At 51.6% G+C, this 18,412-nt stretch overlaps 1 protein-coding gene across 3 annotated transcripts in view; it reads left to right on the top strand.

Annotated features, from left to right (window-relative positions):
- The window catches only part of STARD8 (StAR related lipid transfer domain containing 8), an 86,844-nt gene that overhangs the window by 61,904 nt on the left and 6,528 nt on the right, over positions 1 to 18,412 (top strand). For 2 of the 3 annotated variants that reach the window (XM_023764612.1, XM_023764621.1), the window contains 4 exons: positions 13,098 to 13,166; positions 14,103 to 14,184; positions 15,159 to 15,222; positions 16,469 to 17,862. In XM_023764612.1, the coding sequence (XP_023620380.1) occupies positions 13,098 to 13,166; positions 14,103 to 14,184; positions 15,159 to 15,222; positions 16,469 to 17,862 (1,609 nt within the window). Of the gene's footprint in view, positions 1 to 13,094; positions 13,167 to 14,102; positions 14,185 to 15,158; positions 15,223 to 16,468; positions 17,863 to 18,412 lie in introns of all 3 variants that reach the window. The other variant, XM_006082923.3, reaches the window with a different exon arrangement.

Below are 18,412 nucleotides of genomic sequence, written 5' to 3'. Positions count from 1 at the left end.
TATGTATTTTTATTGATTTCGGAGAGAAAGGGAGAGGGAGAGAGAGATACAAACATCAACAATGAGAGAGAATCATTGATCAGCTGCCTCCTGCACACCCCACACTGGGAACCGAGCCCACAACTTGGGCATGCGCCCTTGACTGGGATCGAACCTGGGACCTTTCAGTCCGCAGGTCGAAGCTCCATCCACCAAGCCAAACTGGCTAAAGCTCTTAGGTAGCCTTTTGGCCACCACTTGGAGTTCTGTTTCCCTTCACCCCACTATGGTCTGAGCTTGAATGTTGTTACGCCCTAGGCCCTTGCCTTCTCTTTGTGCTCAGCATCACAGCCCTCCTTTTATCTGACCACAGGGCTCAGGGGAGGGGTTGTGTCCATTGCTTTCAGAGGGAGAATAGGCCTGGGCTGAGGAGGCTACCTCTCTCAAGCTCATTTCCTTTGTGTCAGAGACAGTTTTCTCTGGATCTCAGGGTGGGGACAGGCTCCTTCAAGGCATTTCCTGTCCGGGAGTTTATATTTGGCTTTAGAAAAAGGAAAGGGAAGTAGGCAAGGCAGTGGGATGTAGAAGTGGTGGCACAGGGTCAAAACGGGTGAGCACCAAGACTGCAGGCCAAGGGAGGGAAGCAGGAGGTGGTGCGTGTCCCTTCTCTCAAGTAAGCTTCCATGTCCTACCAAAGCTTGGGATGGGAAAGCTCAGTGCTCTTTGAAGCCAGAATGTCCCCACCATCAGGAACAGTTTATTTTCTCTCTCACAGTTTTGGGCCTTGGTTCCTGGTCCTGTGATTACTGCCCTGGGGCAAGATTCTGCCAGTTACCCAATGCGCTGAGTTGCAAGTGTGTGCTTAGTTCTGTGTCCTTGCTGTGTGGATACCAGAGAAGAGGGTGGAGTCAGAGGCCCACATACCCTATTTAGTTGGGAAGCAGAACTTCCTGTCTAGATGTTGCCAGAACATTCAGTAGCCCTTACCACACTGCAGTGAGGATTCTGAGACCAGTAGAACCGAGTGGAGTTGAGCTTTGGTTGAGTCGGAGAGACAGACACTTGTGCTTTTGAGAAGGTAATGGAAATGTGTTGGGGGCCACTTAATTTAACTTATCCTTCATGTGAAGGGATGTTTTGACTCCATCTTGATGAATAGTAGGAGTTTGCATATTCAAGTCAGTCTGGGTCCAGAGTGTGGAGAACCGCAAGTGCTAGGTAGATAGCAGTCTGATATATCCATCCTGGGCTGTGGGCTGTGGGGAACCCGTTAGGTTGCAGAATAGAAGAGTAGCCAGGTCAGAGCTGGACTCTTGGAAAAAGAAGCTGGCAGGATGACCTGTTGAAAGGAGAAGCTGGAGGCTGGGAACTTGGAGGATTGAAATAATCCAGGCATGAGAACCTAGAGCACGGTTGGGTATGGAAAACCGTGACCATTTGATGGAAAAGTTGATAGAACTTGGTGACTAAATACATGAGCAGAAAGAGAACAGATCAGGATGACTGGGCATTTAAGCCTAGATGTTTGCTGCCTTTGGAAGCAGGAAATCAGAAGAGCTGGCTTAGGAGGGAAAGATAAATTTAGTCTTGGTCCCCACTGAGGACTCTCACTTGATTCTCCTAAAAGAGAATGTGCAGGGGGAGAACAGCTCCCCACACTGAGCCAGCCACTGCCAATCATATCTACCTCTGTTCCACGTCTAGAATTTGGTAAATGGCCATTATTAGGTGGGGAAACAGACTTAGACAGAAATAGTAGCTTTCCCAAGGTTACCCAAGAAGTTCCTAGTGGAATTAAAACCAGAATGTAGTTCTCCTGACCTTAAATCCAATAGTCTTCCATACCACAGTGGAGAACAGTTACCACTGGTCTAACATCTGCCCCAGACTGGTTAGGTTGGCATCTCTTGTCTCCAGGTTGGGGACTGAAAGTGATGGAATAGTACATGGCTTATTAAAACAACTGTTTTTTCCTTGTCACCGTGATCTGGTAAGAACACTTGGGGGTAGGATCCCCTGGGGGCAAGAAAGCTAGTGAGAGACTGCTGCAGAACAGGTGCCAGCTTTGACCTTCACTGTCACAGGAAAGCCCTAGGAGGGGCAGGAATTTCAGCTGTCTGCTTTGGCCCTGTTGTATCTAGTGCTAGCCTAGGTGACCACAGGCCTGGCTCACTCTAGACCCAGATTTTCAAGCAGTCCCAGCAAGCCAGAGGTTTGCTTTAGCTACAGGGCTATTGTGACCCTCCCTTATGACCCTCTCTACAGCTGCATATGGAGCTCAGGTCACAGCTTCATGGGGGGCACAATTGATGGTTCCTTATGTAACTTCCATAATTATAAAAACTTTAAACTAGAGCTGCTACCTCTCCCTGGCTAACCCTGCAAAGTGCCCATAATGCCCAAAGACAAGGGATCTCCAATGAATATTGAGTCCATTCTTTACCTCACCCCACAAGCCATTCCCAAGGTGGGATGGGGCTGCCTGGGGGTGCCTGATGCCCCCAGGTAAGGTCTCATACTTCAGGTTTGGAAGTGAACATTTTTTTGGTTGCAGGGGCTGTCTTGTGTATTGTAGAATTTTAACAACATCCATGGCCTCTACTCAATAGATGCTAGTTGCACCCCTCCCCAGTTGTGATGATCAAAAATGTCTCCAGATATTGCCAAAGGTCTCCTGGGGGTAATTGTCCCTGGTTGGAGAATCTCTGTGGCCCTGTAGCCTTGGCCATGGAGTGTTGAGGATAGAGGGATATTAGAATGGAGAGCCACACATGTAAACCTGCCGCTGGCCAGCAAGAAGATTCAGTGGCTTCCTTTTGTTGCTACCCAGCCCCACAGTACTGTACCCTTTTGGGCCTTTTGCCACATTGGTGCCTCAGTTGTGACAGGGATCCTTGAAAGTGTTGTTTGTGAGGCCCCAGGAGCTGGCATCTAGCTGTAGCTCCATCTAAGATGGGGGTCGGCCTCTGAACAGGTCTAAGTACTGGCCATCAACCCAACAAGCTGGAGGCCAGCCATTGTCTAGTACTGCCAATCTAGGCCGCTTGAAATCCAGCAGCCCTTGCTGTGGTGCTTCTCCTGTGAGGTTTGGAATGTGGGATGAGATTTATTTTGGTCTTGTCTCCCTTCCTCCCTCCGTCTCCCTCCCCTGTAAGAATCTATTAGAGTTGTGATTCCAGCTAAGAGTAGTAGAAGCAGGAAGAGACAAGAATGTACCTGATCTTCCATGGACAGGGTATTGCAGACCACTCTGAATGTCTGCTCCAGGGTTGGAAGGGGAAGTCTTGGCAGTCTTGGAATCCATGACAGCTTTTAGTATGGGCCCTTTTGAAGGCTTCTCTCCCTTGGTCCCCCAAAGAGAGAGGTGGAATAGCCAAGTTGTAGTATCTTTGCCAGGGTCGCTGCCATCCTAGAGGGCCCCTTGTGCAAATTCAAATGAAGCACCATCCAAGGCTTGAGGATGGGTGGGCATACTTCTTGTGGCCTAGGCCCCTTAATGTATCCTTATGGGAGGGTGAAAGGGGTTAATCATATACACTTGAGGCCAAGTGAATGGAAGCCCTTGGCCAAAAGTCCAGCACCTCCTTAAACAGGTCCCTCTCTAGGAGTGGGGATGGGCAAAGGAAACAGGCCTTGCATCAACCAAGAGAAATGATCTGAAAAGCTACTTGTCAGGACGTAGCAATTGCCAGGTGCAACGGCAGGGCCTGGAGTGGTAGGTAGCCCCTCTGCCTACCTTTGGTACCAGCTTGGCCTCACAGAGCCCACCTTGAGAACTTGGGTTTTCACATAGATGGTGGCAATACAGGCTTCTCTTCAGCACTTTAGAATACTGGCTTTCCTCCCGCACTCACTGAAGGTGGGAGAGGTCATGCTGATAACAGATCTTGCTTTGGAGACAGTCATCCTGCCATCAGGGCCATGGAGGAGATGCCTTTCCAGATAAGGAACTAAGTACTGTAAAGGAAACCAACACATTGGTTGGAAGATGCCTTATGGAGCAGGTCAGCTGTTTGAAAAAATTACCTTCACAAACACCCACAGACCTACCAGTTCCTGTTCTACCATATGCATTCACATTACTGCTCATTGCTCTCTCCTGCTCCTGTACTCAACCATAGAGAGAACATGGACCAGTGATTAGAATGGCCTGAGCCTGGCCTCTGGCTAGAATCTTTCCAGAGACCTATGCTATAGCTTTTTAGCTGGCCACATCTGTTTAGGGCAATGGTTCTCTATCTTGGTTGCACTTTAGAGTCACCTGGAGAACTCTCAAAAACAAACAAAAAACAAATCGCGTCCTCAGAGATTCTAATCTCAGGGAGAGGCACTGGCATTTTTAAAAACTCGCCGGATTAGCATGACTGGAGTGATTCAGTTGGTTGGAGTGTCGTCCTGTGCACCATAAGGTTGCCAGTTCGATCCCTGGTCAGGGCGAGTATAGAAGGCAACCGTATCTCTCTCTTATATCAATGTTTCTCTCCCTCCTTCCTTCCCTCCCTTTCTCCCATTTTCTAAGCATATCCTCAGGTGAGCACAAAAAATAAATAAATAAAGATGATAATGTTCAGCCTGAGTTCAAACAAAGACACTTTGATCTGGGCCCCCATGACATCCACCCATTGCTTGTCCTGGGCCCTGTGTCTTGCTTGGTCCCTAGACCTGAGATGGACTTTGGGTTGGGAGGGAAGCAGGCTGAACCAGGGTCTGGGCAGCTCTCTCACAGCCCACTGAGTGACCACAAGGCATAAGGATGCAAGTTTCCCAATAATGGTGTGAAGAAGGTACAGTTGGTGAGGCCTGGCTTCCCAAAGCTTAGTTGCCCACTGCTTTTGCTTTTCCTCCTAGCCTTCTCTCTCACTTCTTTACAACTAGGACAAAATCAGAATGGAGCCTTTAAGACCATGTGAATACAAAGTTCAAGTAGTTCTAACAAAGGAAGCCCTTTCTTTTTTTTTTTTTTTAAATATATTTTATTGATTTTTTACAGAGAGGAAGGGAGAGAGATAGAGAGTTAGAAACATCGATGAGAGAGAAACATCGACCAGCCGCCTCCTGCACATCTCCCACTGGAGATGTGCCCGCAACCCAGGTACATGCCCTTGACCGGAATCGAACCTGGGACCCTTCAGTCCGCAGGCCGACGCTCTATCCACTGAGCCAAACCGGTTTCGGCGGAAGCCCTTTCTAATGATAGCTTTCATATAGATACTTTCAAAACCATATAGAACCTGACCGCATCCAGATTAACCAGGAAGGTAGGCAGGAAAGTTATTATCCCTCACTGTGTAGATTTGAAAATGAAAGCTTAGAGAATGACGAAAGTTGCTTAAGATGACTTTGGCAGCAAGTATGGGAGTGGCTTAATTGGAAAAATCTTTTTTTTCCAACTCAGTTATCATGTTGGGCATTATTGCATTTATTCCAGGGGAATGTTGCTGCCGTTCTCCTGGGTGCATAAACTCGACCCTTATAGAGCGCAGCCCAAGATCAGAAGTCCTGCTTTTCTCCTCATTGTATCCTTCTCTGCACAGAAAAAGTGCTCTGTGCTAAGAGGACCCCTGGTATGTGGCCTGTGAAAGTGTAGGTGCAGATACCATCACTGACCTCGAAAAGCATCTGCTTCTGCTCAGCCGGTCCTTATTTGATGCTCCTTTCAGGAGACTTGTGACTGTGGCCCTGAGGCCAGATTTGACTCTAGAGCTCTCTAGTATGCCTTTCCCCCATTTTTTTTTGGCTCGATTCAGCTGGGCTCCTCCACAGGGGGAGAGTTTGGGCTTAAATCTCGATGGAATCCAGCTTGTGCCAACTGGTGCCATCCCTGACCTGTCCTGGCATATCAGCCTAGTCTTGGCCAGAGCAGAGCTTGCATGATATAGAGCAGGGGTGGGGAAACCTTTTTTCTGCGAAGGGCCATTTGGATATTTGTAATATCACTAGTGGCCCAGTGCACGAAATTTGTGCACAGGGGAGGGGGTGTTCCTCAGCCTGGCCTGCACCCTCTCCAATCTGGGACCCCTCGAAAAATGTCCTACTGCCGGTTTACAGGGTTCGGGCCTAAACCGGCAGTCGGACATCCCTCTCGCAATCCGGGACTGCTGGCTCCTAACCGCTCACCTGCCTGCCTGCCTGCCTGATTGCCCCTAACCACTCTGCCTGCCGGCCTAATCGCCCCCAACTGCCCCCCACCGCCGGCCTGCTTGCCCCCAAATGCCCCCCTGCCAACCTGATCACCCCAACTGCCCCCCCTGCTGGCCTGCTCACTCCAAACTGCCCCCCTCACTGTCCTGATCACCTTCAACTGACCCCCACTGATGGCCTGCTTGCCCCCAACTGGCCCCCCTGCTGGTCTGCTTACCCCCAACGGCCCAGCCCCCCACCAGCCTGATCACCCACAACTGTCCTCCCCTCTTGGCCTCTAACCACCTCTACCTCGGCCCCACCACCATGGCTTTGTCCAGAAGAACGTCCGGAAGGTCTCCTGGAAGGTCTCCCAGTCTAATTAGCATATTACCCTTTTATTAGTATAGATTCTCAGGCCGTACAAAGTTATCAACTTAAAAATTAGCCTGCTATATTTGGCCAAACATTTAATTAATTCACCCCTAATACCTTGGCAGGGCCAGATCAAATGATTTTTCTGTACTTATACGGCCCACAGGCTGGATGTTCTCTACCCCTGCTATGGAGGCTGAAACTACTGGAATCTGCACATCTGGACACAGGCAGGACCAAGAGCCACAGGCAGACATTTCTACATTATTATTCTCAGCCTGCCCCGTGTCACTCTCCCTGCCAGGCACATAAGGCAATCCTCAGTCTGGGCCACCTGGGCCCCAGCTCCAGGTGAATTGATTCTGGGCAGGTTGGCCAGGTGGAGGGATGAAGGCAAAACACCTTAGCTCAGCCCTTAATCCCTGACTGCTCATCTGGGAGGGGGCTTCAGGGCCTTCCAGCTCTCCATGGGGTGGTATGTTGTCAGGGAGCCAATGTCTCTGACATCCTGTTGGGGCAATAACTTATTACATTCTCCAGATTCCTGCCAGGGAAGGCTGCTGGGGATTCAGGCTAGAGTCCTGCTTCAGACTTCTTGGCTCCTTTGTCTTTTTGAGCTATTGTGAAACTTCTGCCTCAGAATCTCACTTTCCTGAGCCATTTGGCTCCAATTCTGACAGTGATATGGATGCTGCCATTTTCTAGACCCAGAAGCGAACTCTAGCTGGGCCTCTTTCTCCCCTTTCCTCTTTTTCCTTGGGAGGCTTGGTGGGGAGGGAATTTATTTGTTGAGTGCTTGGCACTACATGTCAGGGATATTTTTCTGTCCAATATTTTATTGAATGCTCTTATTTTGCCAAGGAGGAAACTGAGTTTAAGCAACTTGCCCAATGTCAGAGAGCTACTGACTGACAGCTCTGAGATTTAAACTCAAGCTTGTCACTTCACTAGACCAGAAGGGACAGAAAACAAGTTTGAGGGTTTGGAGTTGGTTCCTTTGAGTCTAAGCCCCTTGTATACCTGGCATCTGAGGGCAAGTATACATAATACCATGGAGAAGAATGATGGACATGGAATTTGAAAATCAGGGTCATAGTCTCAGTAATGACACTTAACACTGTGTGACTTGGAAAAGTCCCCTGGGCCTCAGCATGCTCCATACTGTAGCTTTTTAAAAATACTGATTTGGAGAGTTCCACCATAGACCAATAAAATCAGCCTTTGGGGATGGGACCTTGGGGAATTGGTATTTTTTTAAAAATATGTTTTATTGATTTTTTTACAGAGAGGAAGTGAGAGGGATAGAGAGTTAGAAACATCAATGAGAGCGAATCACCGATCAGCTGCCTCCTGCACCCCCCCCCCCCACCGGGGATGTGCCCACAACCAAGGTACATACCCCGGCCGGGAATCGAACCCGGGATCCTTCAGTCCAAAGGCCGATGCTCCATCCACTGAGCCAAACAGGTTAGGGCGGGAATTGGTATTTTTAAAACTTCTTAGTTGATTCTAATGTGCATACAAGGATGAGAATCCCTGAGCTAAGTGATTTAGGTCAGCGCTTCTCAAAATTTAATGTGCTGCAAATCACCTGAGGATCTAGTTCAATGGAGATCCAGTTCAGTGAGCTTGGCCCCAGTGTGTCTAACATGCTCCCAGGTTGATGCTGCTGCTGCTGGTCCAGGGACCACACTTTGAATAGCAGGGGCTAGAGCAGCCGTGGGCAAACTACAGCCTGCGGGCCGGATCCGACCCGTTTGAAATGAATAAAACTAAAAAAAAAAAAAAAAAAGACCGTACCCTTTTATGTAATGACTAGAGGCCCGGTGCACTCGGGGGGGGGGGGGATCCCCCAGCCCGGCCTGTGCCCTCTCGCAGTCTGGGACCCCTCGGGAGATAACGACCTGCTGGCTTAGGCCTGCTCCCGGGTGGCAGAGGGCAGGCCCAATCCCTAGGTGCAGCCCCTGGTCAGGCTCAGAGAAGGGCCGATTGGGGAGTTGGGGCGCCGCCCCGTCATGCACAGAGCAGGGCGGATCGGGAGGTTGCGATGCCACCCTCAGTCACGCTCAGGGTAGGGCCGATTGGGGGGGTTGGGGCACCGCCCCCTGTCACACTCAAGGCAGGGTCGATGGGGAGGTTGCGGCGTCACCCCCTGTCATGCACAGAGCAGGGCCGATCAGGGGGTTGGGGCGCTGCCCCCTGTCACTCACAGAGCAGGGCCAATCAGGGGGTTGGGGCGCTGCCCCCGTCACTCACAGAGCAGGGCCCATCAGGGGGGTTGGGGCTCCATACCCTGTCACACACAGAGCAGGGTCGATCAGGGGGTTGGGGAGCTCCCCCCTGTCATGCACAGAGCAGGGCCCATCAGGGGGTTGAGGAGCTCCCCCCTGTCACTCACAGAGTAGGGCCGATAGGGGAGCTGGGGCACCGCCCCCTGTCACACACAGAGCAGGGCAGATCAGGGGGTTGGGGCGCTGCACCCTGTCACACTCAGGGCAGGGCCAATGGGGAGGTTATGGCTCTACCCTGTCACACACAGAGCAAGACCCGTGGAGGGGGGTTGGGGCGCCACCCTCTATCACCCACAGAGCAGGGCCGATCAGGGGGTTGGGGTGCCGCCACTGTCACACTCAGGGCAGGGTCGATGGAGAGGTTATGGCTCTACCCTGTCACACACAGAGCAGGGCCCGTGGGGGTTGGGGGGTTGGGGCGCCGCACCCTGTCACACACAGAGCAGGGCCGATCAAGGGGTTGGTGCGCCGAACCCTGTCAAACACAGAGCCGCAGGGCAATCAGGGGATTGGGGAGCTCCCCCCTATCAGGCACAGAGCAGGGCTGATCAGGGGGTTGGGGTGCCTTCCCCTGTCACGAACAGAGCAGGGCGGATAGGGAGGTTGTGGCCCCGCCCCCTGTCACACACAGAGCCGCAGGGCGATCAGGGGGTTGGGGAGCTCCCCCCTGTCATCCACAGAGCCGCAGGGCAATCAGGGGATTGGGGAGCTCCCCCCTATCAGGCACAGAGCAGGGCTGATCAGGGGGTTGGGGCGCCTTCCCCTGTCACGAACAGAGCAGGGCGGATAGAGAGGTTGTGGCCCCGCCCCCTGTCACACACAGAGCCGCAGGGCAATCAGGGGATTGGGGAGCTACCCCCTATCAGGCTCAGAGCAGGGCTGATCAGAGGGTTTGGGAGCTGCCCCCTGTCACGCTGATCCCGGTGCCGAGAGCCTCACTGCTCCGCTGATCCCGGTGCCGGGAGGCATATTACCCTTTTACTATATAGGATAGAGGCCTGGTGCATGGGTAGGGGCTGGCTGGTTTGCCCTGAAGGGTGTCCTGGATCAGGGTGGGGGTCCCCACTGGGGTGCCTGGCCAGTCTGGGTGAGGGGCTGAGGGCTGTTTTCCGGAAGCGGGTGACTGAAGCTCCCAACCGCTCCTTTTTTTCTTTCTTTCTTTTTTTTTATTTTTTTATTCTGGGCCAGCTTTAGCTCTGAGGCCTCGCTGCTGAAAACATTGATACAATGTTGCGGTCCGGCTGGCTGAAGCCCAGCTGAATGAAAGCCAGTTTCTGGTGTTTTGTTTAGCTTCTATATTTGCAACATAGTACATAGTTGCTTAGAGTTGCAGCTGAGAGGAGGGCAGCGGCAGGCGGGGAACGTTGGAGTCCGCCGTCACTGGTGCAAGCAAGCCTCCCTGCTCACTTCAGTGCATGGCTGCCAGCCGCCATCTTGGCTGACAGTTAATTTGCATAAGGATATGCTGATTAGCCAATGGGAAGGGTAGCGGTCGTACACTAATTACCATGTTTCTCTTTTATTAGTGTAGATGTTTACTTTGAATTTATATTAGTTCACACAAACACTCCATCCATGCTTTTGTTCCGGCCCTCCGGTCCAGTTTAAGAACCCATTGTGGCCCTCCAGTCAAAAAGTTTGCCCACCCCTGGGCTAGAGGGCCCTAAGTATGAATGAAACAATTTGGCACTCACCTGAATGAGCTGATCTCCTTCCCACCAACCCTGGTTAGGGCCACTGCCTAGCATTAGGAGAGCAGGCAGCCCACCTCTCTCCCATGGACCCTATGGCTCAGGCAGATATAGGACTTGATCACTGTGCTCTGCCTCCCCACTTAGGCTTAGGGAGGAGCACAGGAATAATGGATAGGTGGATGCCTCTCTCCTCCCTTCTCTTTTTGTTCTGCCTCAAACCATGAGTGATAAGGGGCTGTAGTGGACTTCAAGTGTGTGACATGCATGACTATCCCTAGGGATTGGCTCCCCTGACTTGGGTGGCCATTCAGACTCATGGTCCTTTAGGTGTCACTATTTCCTTCTATGCTCACCTTTCTGGAATCTCCGATCTGGTCCCTCCTTTGGCACCTCCTCTTTGTCTTAATGACAGGAAAGTAGAGCTGGCTGCTGGGAGGGCCTCTGAGGACAGGGAAGGCCCTTCTCTTGGGTGTGTGGCAGGAGGAAGAGATTAGGTGGTGGTTGCAGCAGTCGGCTCAGCTGTCCTAGTAGCAAAATCCTGTCCCTCAAATGCTCCCTGGGTGGGTGTGAAGTCCCTTCACACTGCTCTTACCACACCCCCCATCCTCCAGACCACCATCTACCTAGAGACCTGGAGCCTTTCCCAGGCCTGCATTGCCTTCTGCCAGAGGGCCTGAGGTAGTGCTAGCTGAGAAGAAATGCTTTCCAGGATCTCTTGGAGATCCTGGTGATTCCTAGCTCTTCATCATAGGTTAGAGAGTTGCAGTAACAAGAAACATGCACATACACACGGATGCAGGTGCATACACAGACCAAAGGGCCTGCAGGGTGTGTATGCAAGCGCATAAGTCCACACCAATCCATGTGGATCATGGACATGAGCAAACTTGGATGCAGCTATACACAGAGGCAGATACCAGGGTGCAACACCAGGTGCACACACTTGCAAAAATGCACAAGTGTGCAACCCCGCTCATCCCATTTTCCCCAGAAAGCACTCAGGGGCTGCAGAGCATTCTTTTCTCCCCCTCATTAGTGTGTGACCCTTGAGGATCTTGTTAGTTTTTCTGACCAACTTCCACCTTCCCACACTCTTTCTTTCCTCCTCTACCCACACAGCATATCTGAAATACAGTTTTGTACTTTAAATTGTCAGTCCCGGTTGCAAGGTTCTCATCTTGGATTCTTTGTGGGAGGGTACTGTAGAGGAGAGCACTTCCTGCCTTGGAAAAACCCCACCAGTCTCCTTGGAGTTCCTTGGTCACAGGTACTAAGAAAATGTTGGAAATGAGGACAGGACTTGTGGCTAGAGCAGCTCTGCTGAGCCAGCAGCCCGCCTCATCCTCAATGCCAGGTAGGGACAAACAGCTGCCTGAGCAGTCCCAGGGCTTCGCTGCTGGCACTCAGCCTACACTGGGCCAGTAGGGCCTCCTCTGTGGCTGCAGTCCAGCAGCATATCTGCACTGAGGCTGGCAGGGTGTCCTGCTCAGTGCCAGGAACTCCCAGAGCAGAGGCAGGAGGCTGACCCGGCCATTGCCCTCCAAGACGCCCATAGGCCGGCACTGTGTCAGCATGACAGTCAGCACTGGGTTATGCTGCAAATAGACCAGTCTCAGGGGAGAGCTGGGGCAGTCCTGGGAGGCTCCCAGGGGAGAGAGAGCTGGAACTTGATGAGTGGTAGAGGAGGAAGAACACTGGGGCAGCCACCATGTCAGAAGAGGGAACCCTGAGCTGGAGTCAGACTGAAGTTGGACTCCAGCCCTGAGATTGCTACCCAATCAACTGGGAAACTGTAGATGAGCCCTTCCTTTCTGAGCTGATTTTGAGATCCAAGAAATGGGGATAGTAAAAACTTCTTCACAGCTTCTTGTGTGTGTGTTCAGTGAGATTTGGTTATGAAAGTGCTGGAGAATGTTAGATATGATGAGGAGAAAGAGACTAATGATTGGTGAACATTTCATCTCCCCAGCTAGACTAGGATGGTCTACCCAGGCCATAGAAGGGCATGGCTCCCTGAGAAAGAGGGTTGAAGACACAGCTGTGCCTCTCCCTTCCAGGAGTACTCCTTGATCCCAGACAGTCCTGGGAGGGTTCTGTTCTTTGGCATTGGGCAAGTAAAGAATGAGGCTCAAGACCCCTAGCTGGTTTTTCTCAGTGGTTAGAGCATTGGCCCACAGACCAAAGGGTCTCCGGTTTGATTCCCAGTCAAGGGCAAGTACCTAGGTTGTAGGATCGATCCTCAGCCTAGGTCATGGTGAGTGAAGGAGGCAACCAATCAATGTGTCTCTCTCACATGGATGTTTCTCTCTCTCTTCCCCCCCCTTCCATTCTCTCTAAAAACCAATGAAAAAAATATCCTCGGGTAAGGATTTTAAAAAAAAATATGAATGAGTCTCAAGAAAGGAAATTCAAGAAAGGGGTCTCCGAGCATACGGGGAATGAGTGGGGCTTGGGGAATAGAGGGTAAACCCTAGCTGGCTGTGACATGAAGCAAATGTGCCGGATCCTCCATGCTTCTCTTGCTATTTCTGGATCACCAGAACTAGAGGTGCCTGCCTGCTGGAAGTGAGGCAGCAGGCAGCACCCTTGCTAACCCCATTTCTCTGCCTCATTATCCCCCTCTGTTCTGTTTTAGCAGCTGAGGCCAAAAAAGCATGTGAGTGGCTCCGAGCAACAGGATTTTCTCAGTATGCTCAGTTATTTGAAGGTAAGGTTCCCCTTCCCTAACCTCCTTATCCTTCCATTTTTTCATATGTAAAATGGAGCAAATCAGATCCTTTCTCTGACTGCACAAGAAGCTGTGTACTCTGGCCCTCTGCCTGGCTGGCCCCTCTCATTCTTCAGGACTCAGCTCAAAAGTCACAGCCCCAGCAGGCCTCTGCAGATCACCTTTCTAGGAATAGCCCCCACCCAGCCTCTCTTTACCCCAACACTTTGGCTGATGTCTTTTGTAGCATTTATTACTTCATTCTCTTGTTTGTTTTATGTATTGTTTGTCTTTTGCCCCCAGGAGAGTGGGAAGCCCATAAAGGCAGGGACCCTATCTATCTTATTTGCTATTGTGTCCCCAGTGTCTGGCCCAAAGTAGATGCTCAATGAATGTTAGGAAATGAATCAATGGGCTGATTTTACCAATAAGGCAGAGAAGTGTGGGATTTTCTGGCTGCTCTCACCTCCTCCCCTTTCCTTCCTCTCTCATCTATTCTCCCTAAACCCCAGGACTGGGACCATGCTATGGGTAGCAGTAGGAAGTGTTTCTTCTGTCCTCGCTCTCTCTGGTCCCCCAGTTCACCTTGGGTCAGGGAGGAGGTTCCCTGTTTGAGCAGCCCAGGATTCAAAGGGAAATGAGGGAGCCCATGCTGATTCTTGGCAGCCACCTCAGGCCTGCTGTCCCCCATGGACCTGCCTCACTGACTGATGGGCCTTCTTGTCCAGCTCTGCCTTCCAGACCTCTCCTTATTCTTTCTAATGATAGCCAACCTGAGCTTCCTGGACTCTTCCTTTCCTCTAGGCATCCTCCTTCTGCTCTATACTTGCTGGCCTGCCTTTCTGCTTCCCCAGCCTCCCTTTCCAGCTCAAGGGCCCCTGGCAGAATTTCTGACCAACCACCCTCAACTCATCTTGGCTTCTCTCTGCCATACAGAAGGTTCATTTCCCTTGGATATTGGCTCTGTGAAGAAGGACCACGGTTTTCTGGACGAGGACTCTTTGGGGGCCCTGTGCAGGTATGGGGCTGAGGGCCAGACCTGGGAGGCTGGGGCCCAGCTTAGGGCTTCCTTGTGTTAAAAATTCCTGTTCCCCTAACACAGGAGGAGCCTCAGCTATTAACAAAGTTCATCTACTGCAGTCATGCTGCTCACTCTGTCTTCTGGGTCTGTGACACCCTCACCCAACCAGGCATTCTAGCTGGAAAGCAAACACTAGTCCTTGATTCTTTTCTCCCTTCAGTTAGGTCCCACAGACCATACTCTGATTTGTCCCCTCTCTACTTACTAGTACATCAGCTCGACCCTGGTTTGAGGTCAAACCATGATTTCTTGGGTCCATCATAGTCTCCTAACTTGCCTTTCTGCTTCCATCTCTGCATTCCCCTCCTTGTCATGGCCCAGTGGCCCAACAGCCACTAGAATCTGTTTCCAGGTATGCACTCACTCCTCTGTTTAAAATGTGTCACTGCCTGAAGGGAAAATCCAAAGCTTTTTAGCATGACACCTGAGGCCCTTTGCCATCTGGTTTTGACCAACCTTATCAGCTTCGGTCCCCTCTCATAACTACACTGGTCTGTCTACTGTTTCCCTCTCTACCTTGTCCCAAGCTCCTGTTGAATTCTGGGATAGGAGTCCCTCTGCCTTTCTCCCTCCAAATCCCATTTCTGTCTTCCAAGAAGCCTTATCTAATTACAACCCTTCCATTCATGGAAGTTCCTTGTCCCACCCTCTGTGTGCCTGCTGTGCCTTCTGTCTACTTTGTTCTTGAACCTTTCTCATTTCTGTAGCAGTTTGTTTTCACATCTATAAGCTCTCAGAGAACAGAGGCCATAATCTCCCCAGCATTGTGTCTAGCACTGAAACCTTCACAAAGTTTCATTGTCTGGGTATGTGAATTAGTGGATAGCATCTTTGGAGTGTCTTGATAGGTTGTGCCCTGAAGACTTTGGGGGTTGGGACCCTTGGATGAGCACTGCTTTGTTTCCTTGCAGGAGGCTGATGACCTTGAACAATTGTGCCTCGATGAAACTGGAGGTTCATTTTCAATCCAAGAAGGTGAGTCATGGCAGGAGTGGGGTCTGTGACCTTGTGGTACCATGGGGAACTTAAACATACACAAACCACTTTTGAAACTAGCTCCAGTGTCCCCAGAGTCCAGGATGTCCAGATTAGTGCCTTGTTCCAGCCTGGAAGTAGGGTGTAGAAGGCTTAATGAGACCTCTGGGTTTTGGCAAGCCTAGTCTAGAGGCTGGAGTATGAGAATAAGTACCCTGACTATTGGCCTCTTCCACCCCCCTCAGACCATTTCTACCTGTTAGGTTTACTAATAACTTGACCTAGAGATGGCCATTCCTTAAGGAAATCCATCTGCCTCAACTCCCTGCTCTGTGATGACAAAAATTCCTTGACTAGGGGGTAGAAACATAATAATGTGATGGAAAAATCATGACCTATATAATCTTAGAAGACAGGGTCCTTAACTCTACTCACACCAAGTCTTTTTCCTCTGAGCCGCATTTTCTCCATCTCTACAGTGAATCTAGTTTCAGAGAGGATTTATAGGTTCCAAAGGCCTTTCTCACTCTGCCAATCTGGGATTGTAGAAACCTTGAGGACTGTTGGTCTGCATGTAGCCCTGGGATGTGGACCTGATGACCCCATCCTGCCCTGGGTCAGGTTTTGTGGGTTTCCTCAGGGGCTTTCTTTCCCAGAGGCCTTTAGCCAGGTGTATCAGCCAAGTTGCCAGACCCCTTACCTGAGAAGCAGAAAACCCCTGGGACCTGGTCCCCACTGACTGCTCAGTGACCTCAGGCAAGTCTCTTTCTCACTCTGAGCCTTAGTTTTCCCACCTTGCAAATTAGAAAATAAGAAAAATCTTCTCCCAGCTCTGGCATTTTGTGATTCTGATCTGAGACTAGCCCTGACTCGAGAGGTTGTTGAAGACAGGAGGTCAAGATTCCTGGATTCTAGCCTGGCTCTGTCACTGACTTCTTGAATGACATTGTATGACCTTGGGCAAGTGACTTCTCATTTGTGGGTCTGGGTTTCACTATCTGTAAATGGAGAGGGATTAGATCAACCAGATGACCTTTACCATCCATCTGGGCTCCATCTATGACTCCTGGCTTCCTTCTTCTAGCACTCCCAGAGCCAGCCCCCCCCCCCCCCTTCTAGGACATGTCCTCAGCCAAAGAGCAGGGCCCTTTGCCTCAAGGTCCCCCAAGCATTTGAAGTAGAGCAGAGCAGAAGCAAGGGCTTGTGGGTGGACTTCTTTGACACGACCCTGTGGTGCCCTTCCCAGAATGAAGACTCAGAAGAGGAAGAGCAATGTACCATCGGCAATCCCTGGGTCTTGCATCGAGAAAGTAAACGCTGGTCTCCCATGGGCTCTTCTGACCTGCTGGCCCCACCGAGCCCTGGACTACCAGTGACCTCCAGCTGTGAGAGTGTCCTCACTGAGCTTAGTGCCACCTCCCTGCCGGCCATCACCGTGAGCCTACCATCCGAGCCAGCGGACCTGCCCTTGCTAGGCAGTGCCCCCAGCCCAAGTGACCGGCCCCTCCTCAGCCCCACCCAGGGCCAAGAGGGTCCCCAGGACAAGGCCAAGAAGCGCCATTCCTGTAGCTTCCTCAAGCACCTCGAGTCTCTGAGGCGGAAGGAAAAGGGTGGCAGCCGGCAAGCTGAGCCTGAGCATAGCCTAGTCACCTCAGAGAAGGCCACTAAAGGTTCCTCTTTCCGGAGCCGCCGTGGCTTTCTCTCAGCTAGATTCTATAGGGCCAAGAACCAGGCAGACACTTCAGGCAGTGGCAGTGGCAGTGGCGCTGAGACTCAGAGGGACTGGGAGGTCTGGCCTGTGGCCATGCTCCGGCATCCTCAGCGGATACACAGGGGTGACTACCTGGTGCATGTGCCTGGGGACCACCAACCAGGCACATTCCCTCGCTCCTTGTCCATTGAGAGCCTGTGTACTGAAGATGGACACCGTTTGGCTGATTGGCAGCCAGGTAGGCGCTGGGGCTGCGGAGGGCGCCGGGGCTCCTGTGGCTCCACAGGCAGCCATGCCAGCACCTATGACAACATGCCTGAGCTGTATTCAGCTGAGCCTATACTGGCTGGGGCTGAGGCCGAAGATGAAGAGGATGGCGGCAGCTATGCCCACCTAGATGACATCCTCCAGCAAGTGTGGGGGCTACAACAACGGGTAGAACTTTGGTCTCAGGCCATGTACCCAGACCTGGGGCCTGGAGATAAGGAAGAGGAAGAAGATGAGGAAGAAGAGGCCACTTCATCAGTAGAAATAGCCACAGTTGAGGTAGAAGGTCAGCCTGAGGCTCTGGGCCAGGTAGACGCTCTGGCCCATAGAGAGTCCCCAGCCCCGGGCCAGGCTGATGTCCAGACAGTTGTCCCAGCTCAAGCCTCAGCTGAGCTCCAGGCACAGGCTGAGGCCAAGCCACTTGGCCCAACCCAGGATAATGAGCAGGAGGCGAATTCAAGCAGGGAACCCACTTCTGCCTCTAGCCTGTCTGTGGAAGGGCACTCCATTTCTGACACTGTGGCCTCCTCCAGCGAACTGGACAGTAGTGGGAACTCCATGAATGAGGCTGAGGCTTCAGGGTCCCCGATTGGACTCCAGGCATCAGCACCCCGTGAACGACGAGATTCAGGCGTTGGGGCCTCACTTACCAGACCCTGCAGGTGGGAGTTCAGGGTAGGGAAAGGGGCAAGGAGCTCTGCTGTCTCTGTCTCTTCCCTTCCTAATTCCTCCCTCCATTTTCAAACCCTACCCCACCCCAGCCAATTTTTTGGTTATGAGGCCCAGGGGCAGGTTCTTGGGAGCTAGCTGATTGCCTCTAGGCACCCAGTTACAGGAGGGAAACAACAATAGTACAGGACTCAGCAATCCAGAATGTTAGGTTTAGGACCTGCCTCTGCTGTGGTCTTGAGCAAATTCTAGCTTCTCTTTGGGCCTCAGTTTTCCCATGTATAAATCAAGGGCATTAGAAGAGATGAGCTTTGATCCCTAGCTTTGCCATTCTGGATTTCTCAGAGCAACCTATTCACTGCAGTCCTGGAAGGGTAGGAGCTGGTACTACTTGCTGGCACTAGAGGAGCCTGAGCTCTGCTGCCACTTCCCTGACAGTGTCTGGGCCACGGGCAGCCCTGGAATCTAAGGCTAAGCTTTTCCCACCCTGCGGCCTAGCAGCAATGCTGACAATGGTCCCATCTCTATGCATTTTCTTTCTTT

The sequence above is a fragment of the Myotis lucifugus genome, unplaced genomic scaffold (assembly GCF_000147115.1).
Source record: "Myotis lucifugus unplaced genomic scaffold, Myoluc2.0 scaffold_4, whole genome shotgun sequence".
Taxonomy (NCBI): Eukaryota; Metazoa; Chordata; class Mammalia; order Chiroptera; family Vespertilionidae; genus Myotis; species Myotis lucifugus.
Note: the sequence above shows the minus strand (reverse complement) of the source record. Positions and strands in the feature narration are given on the sequence as shown.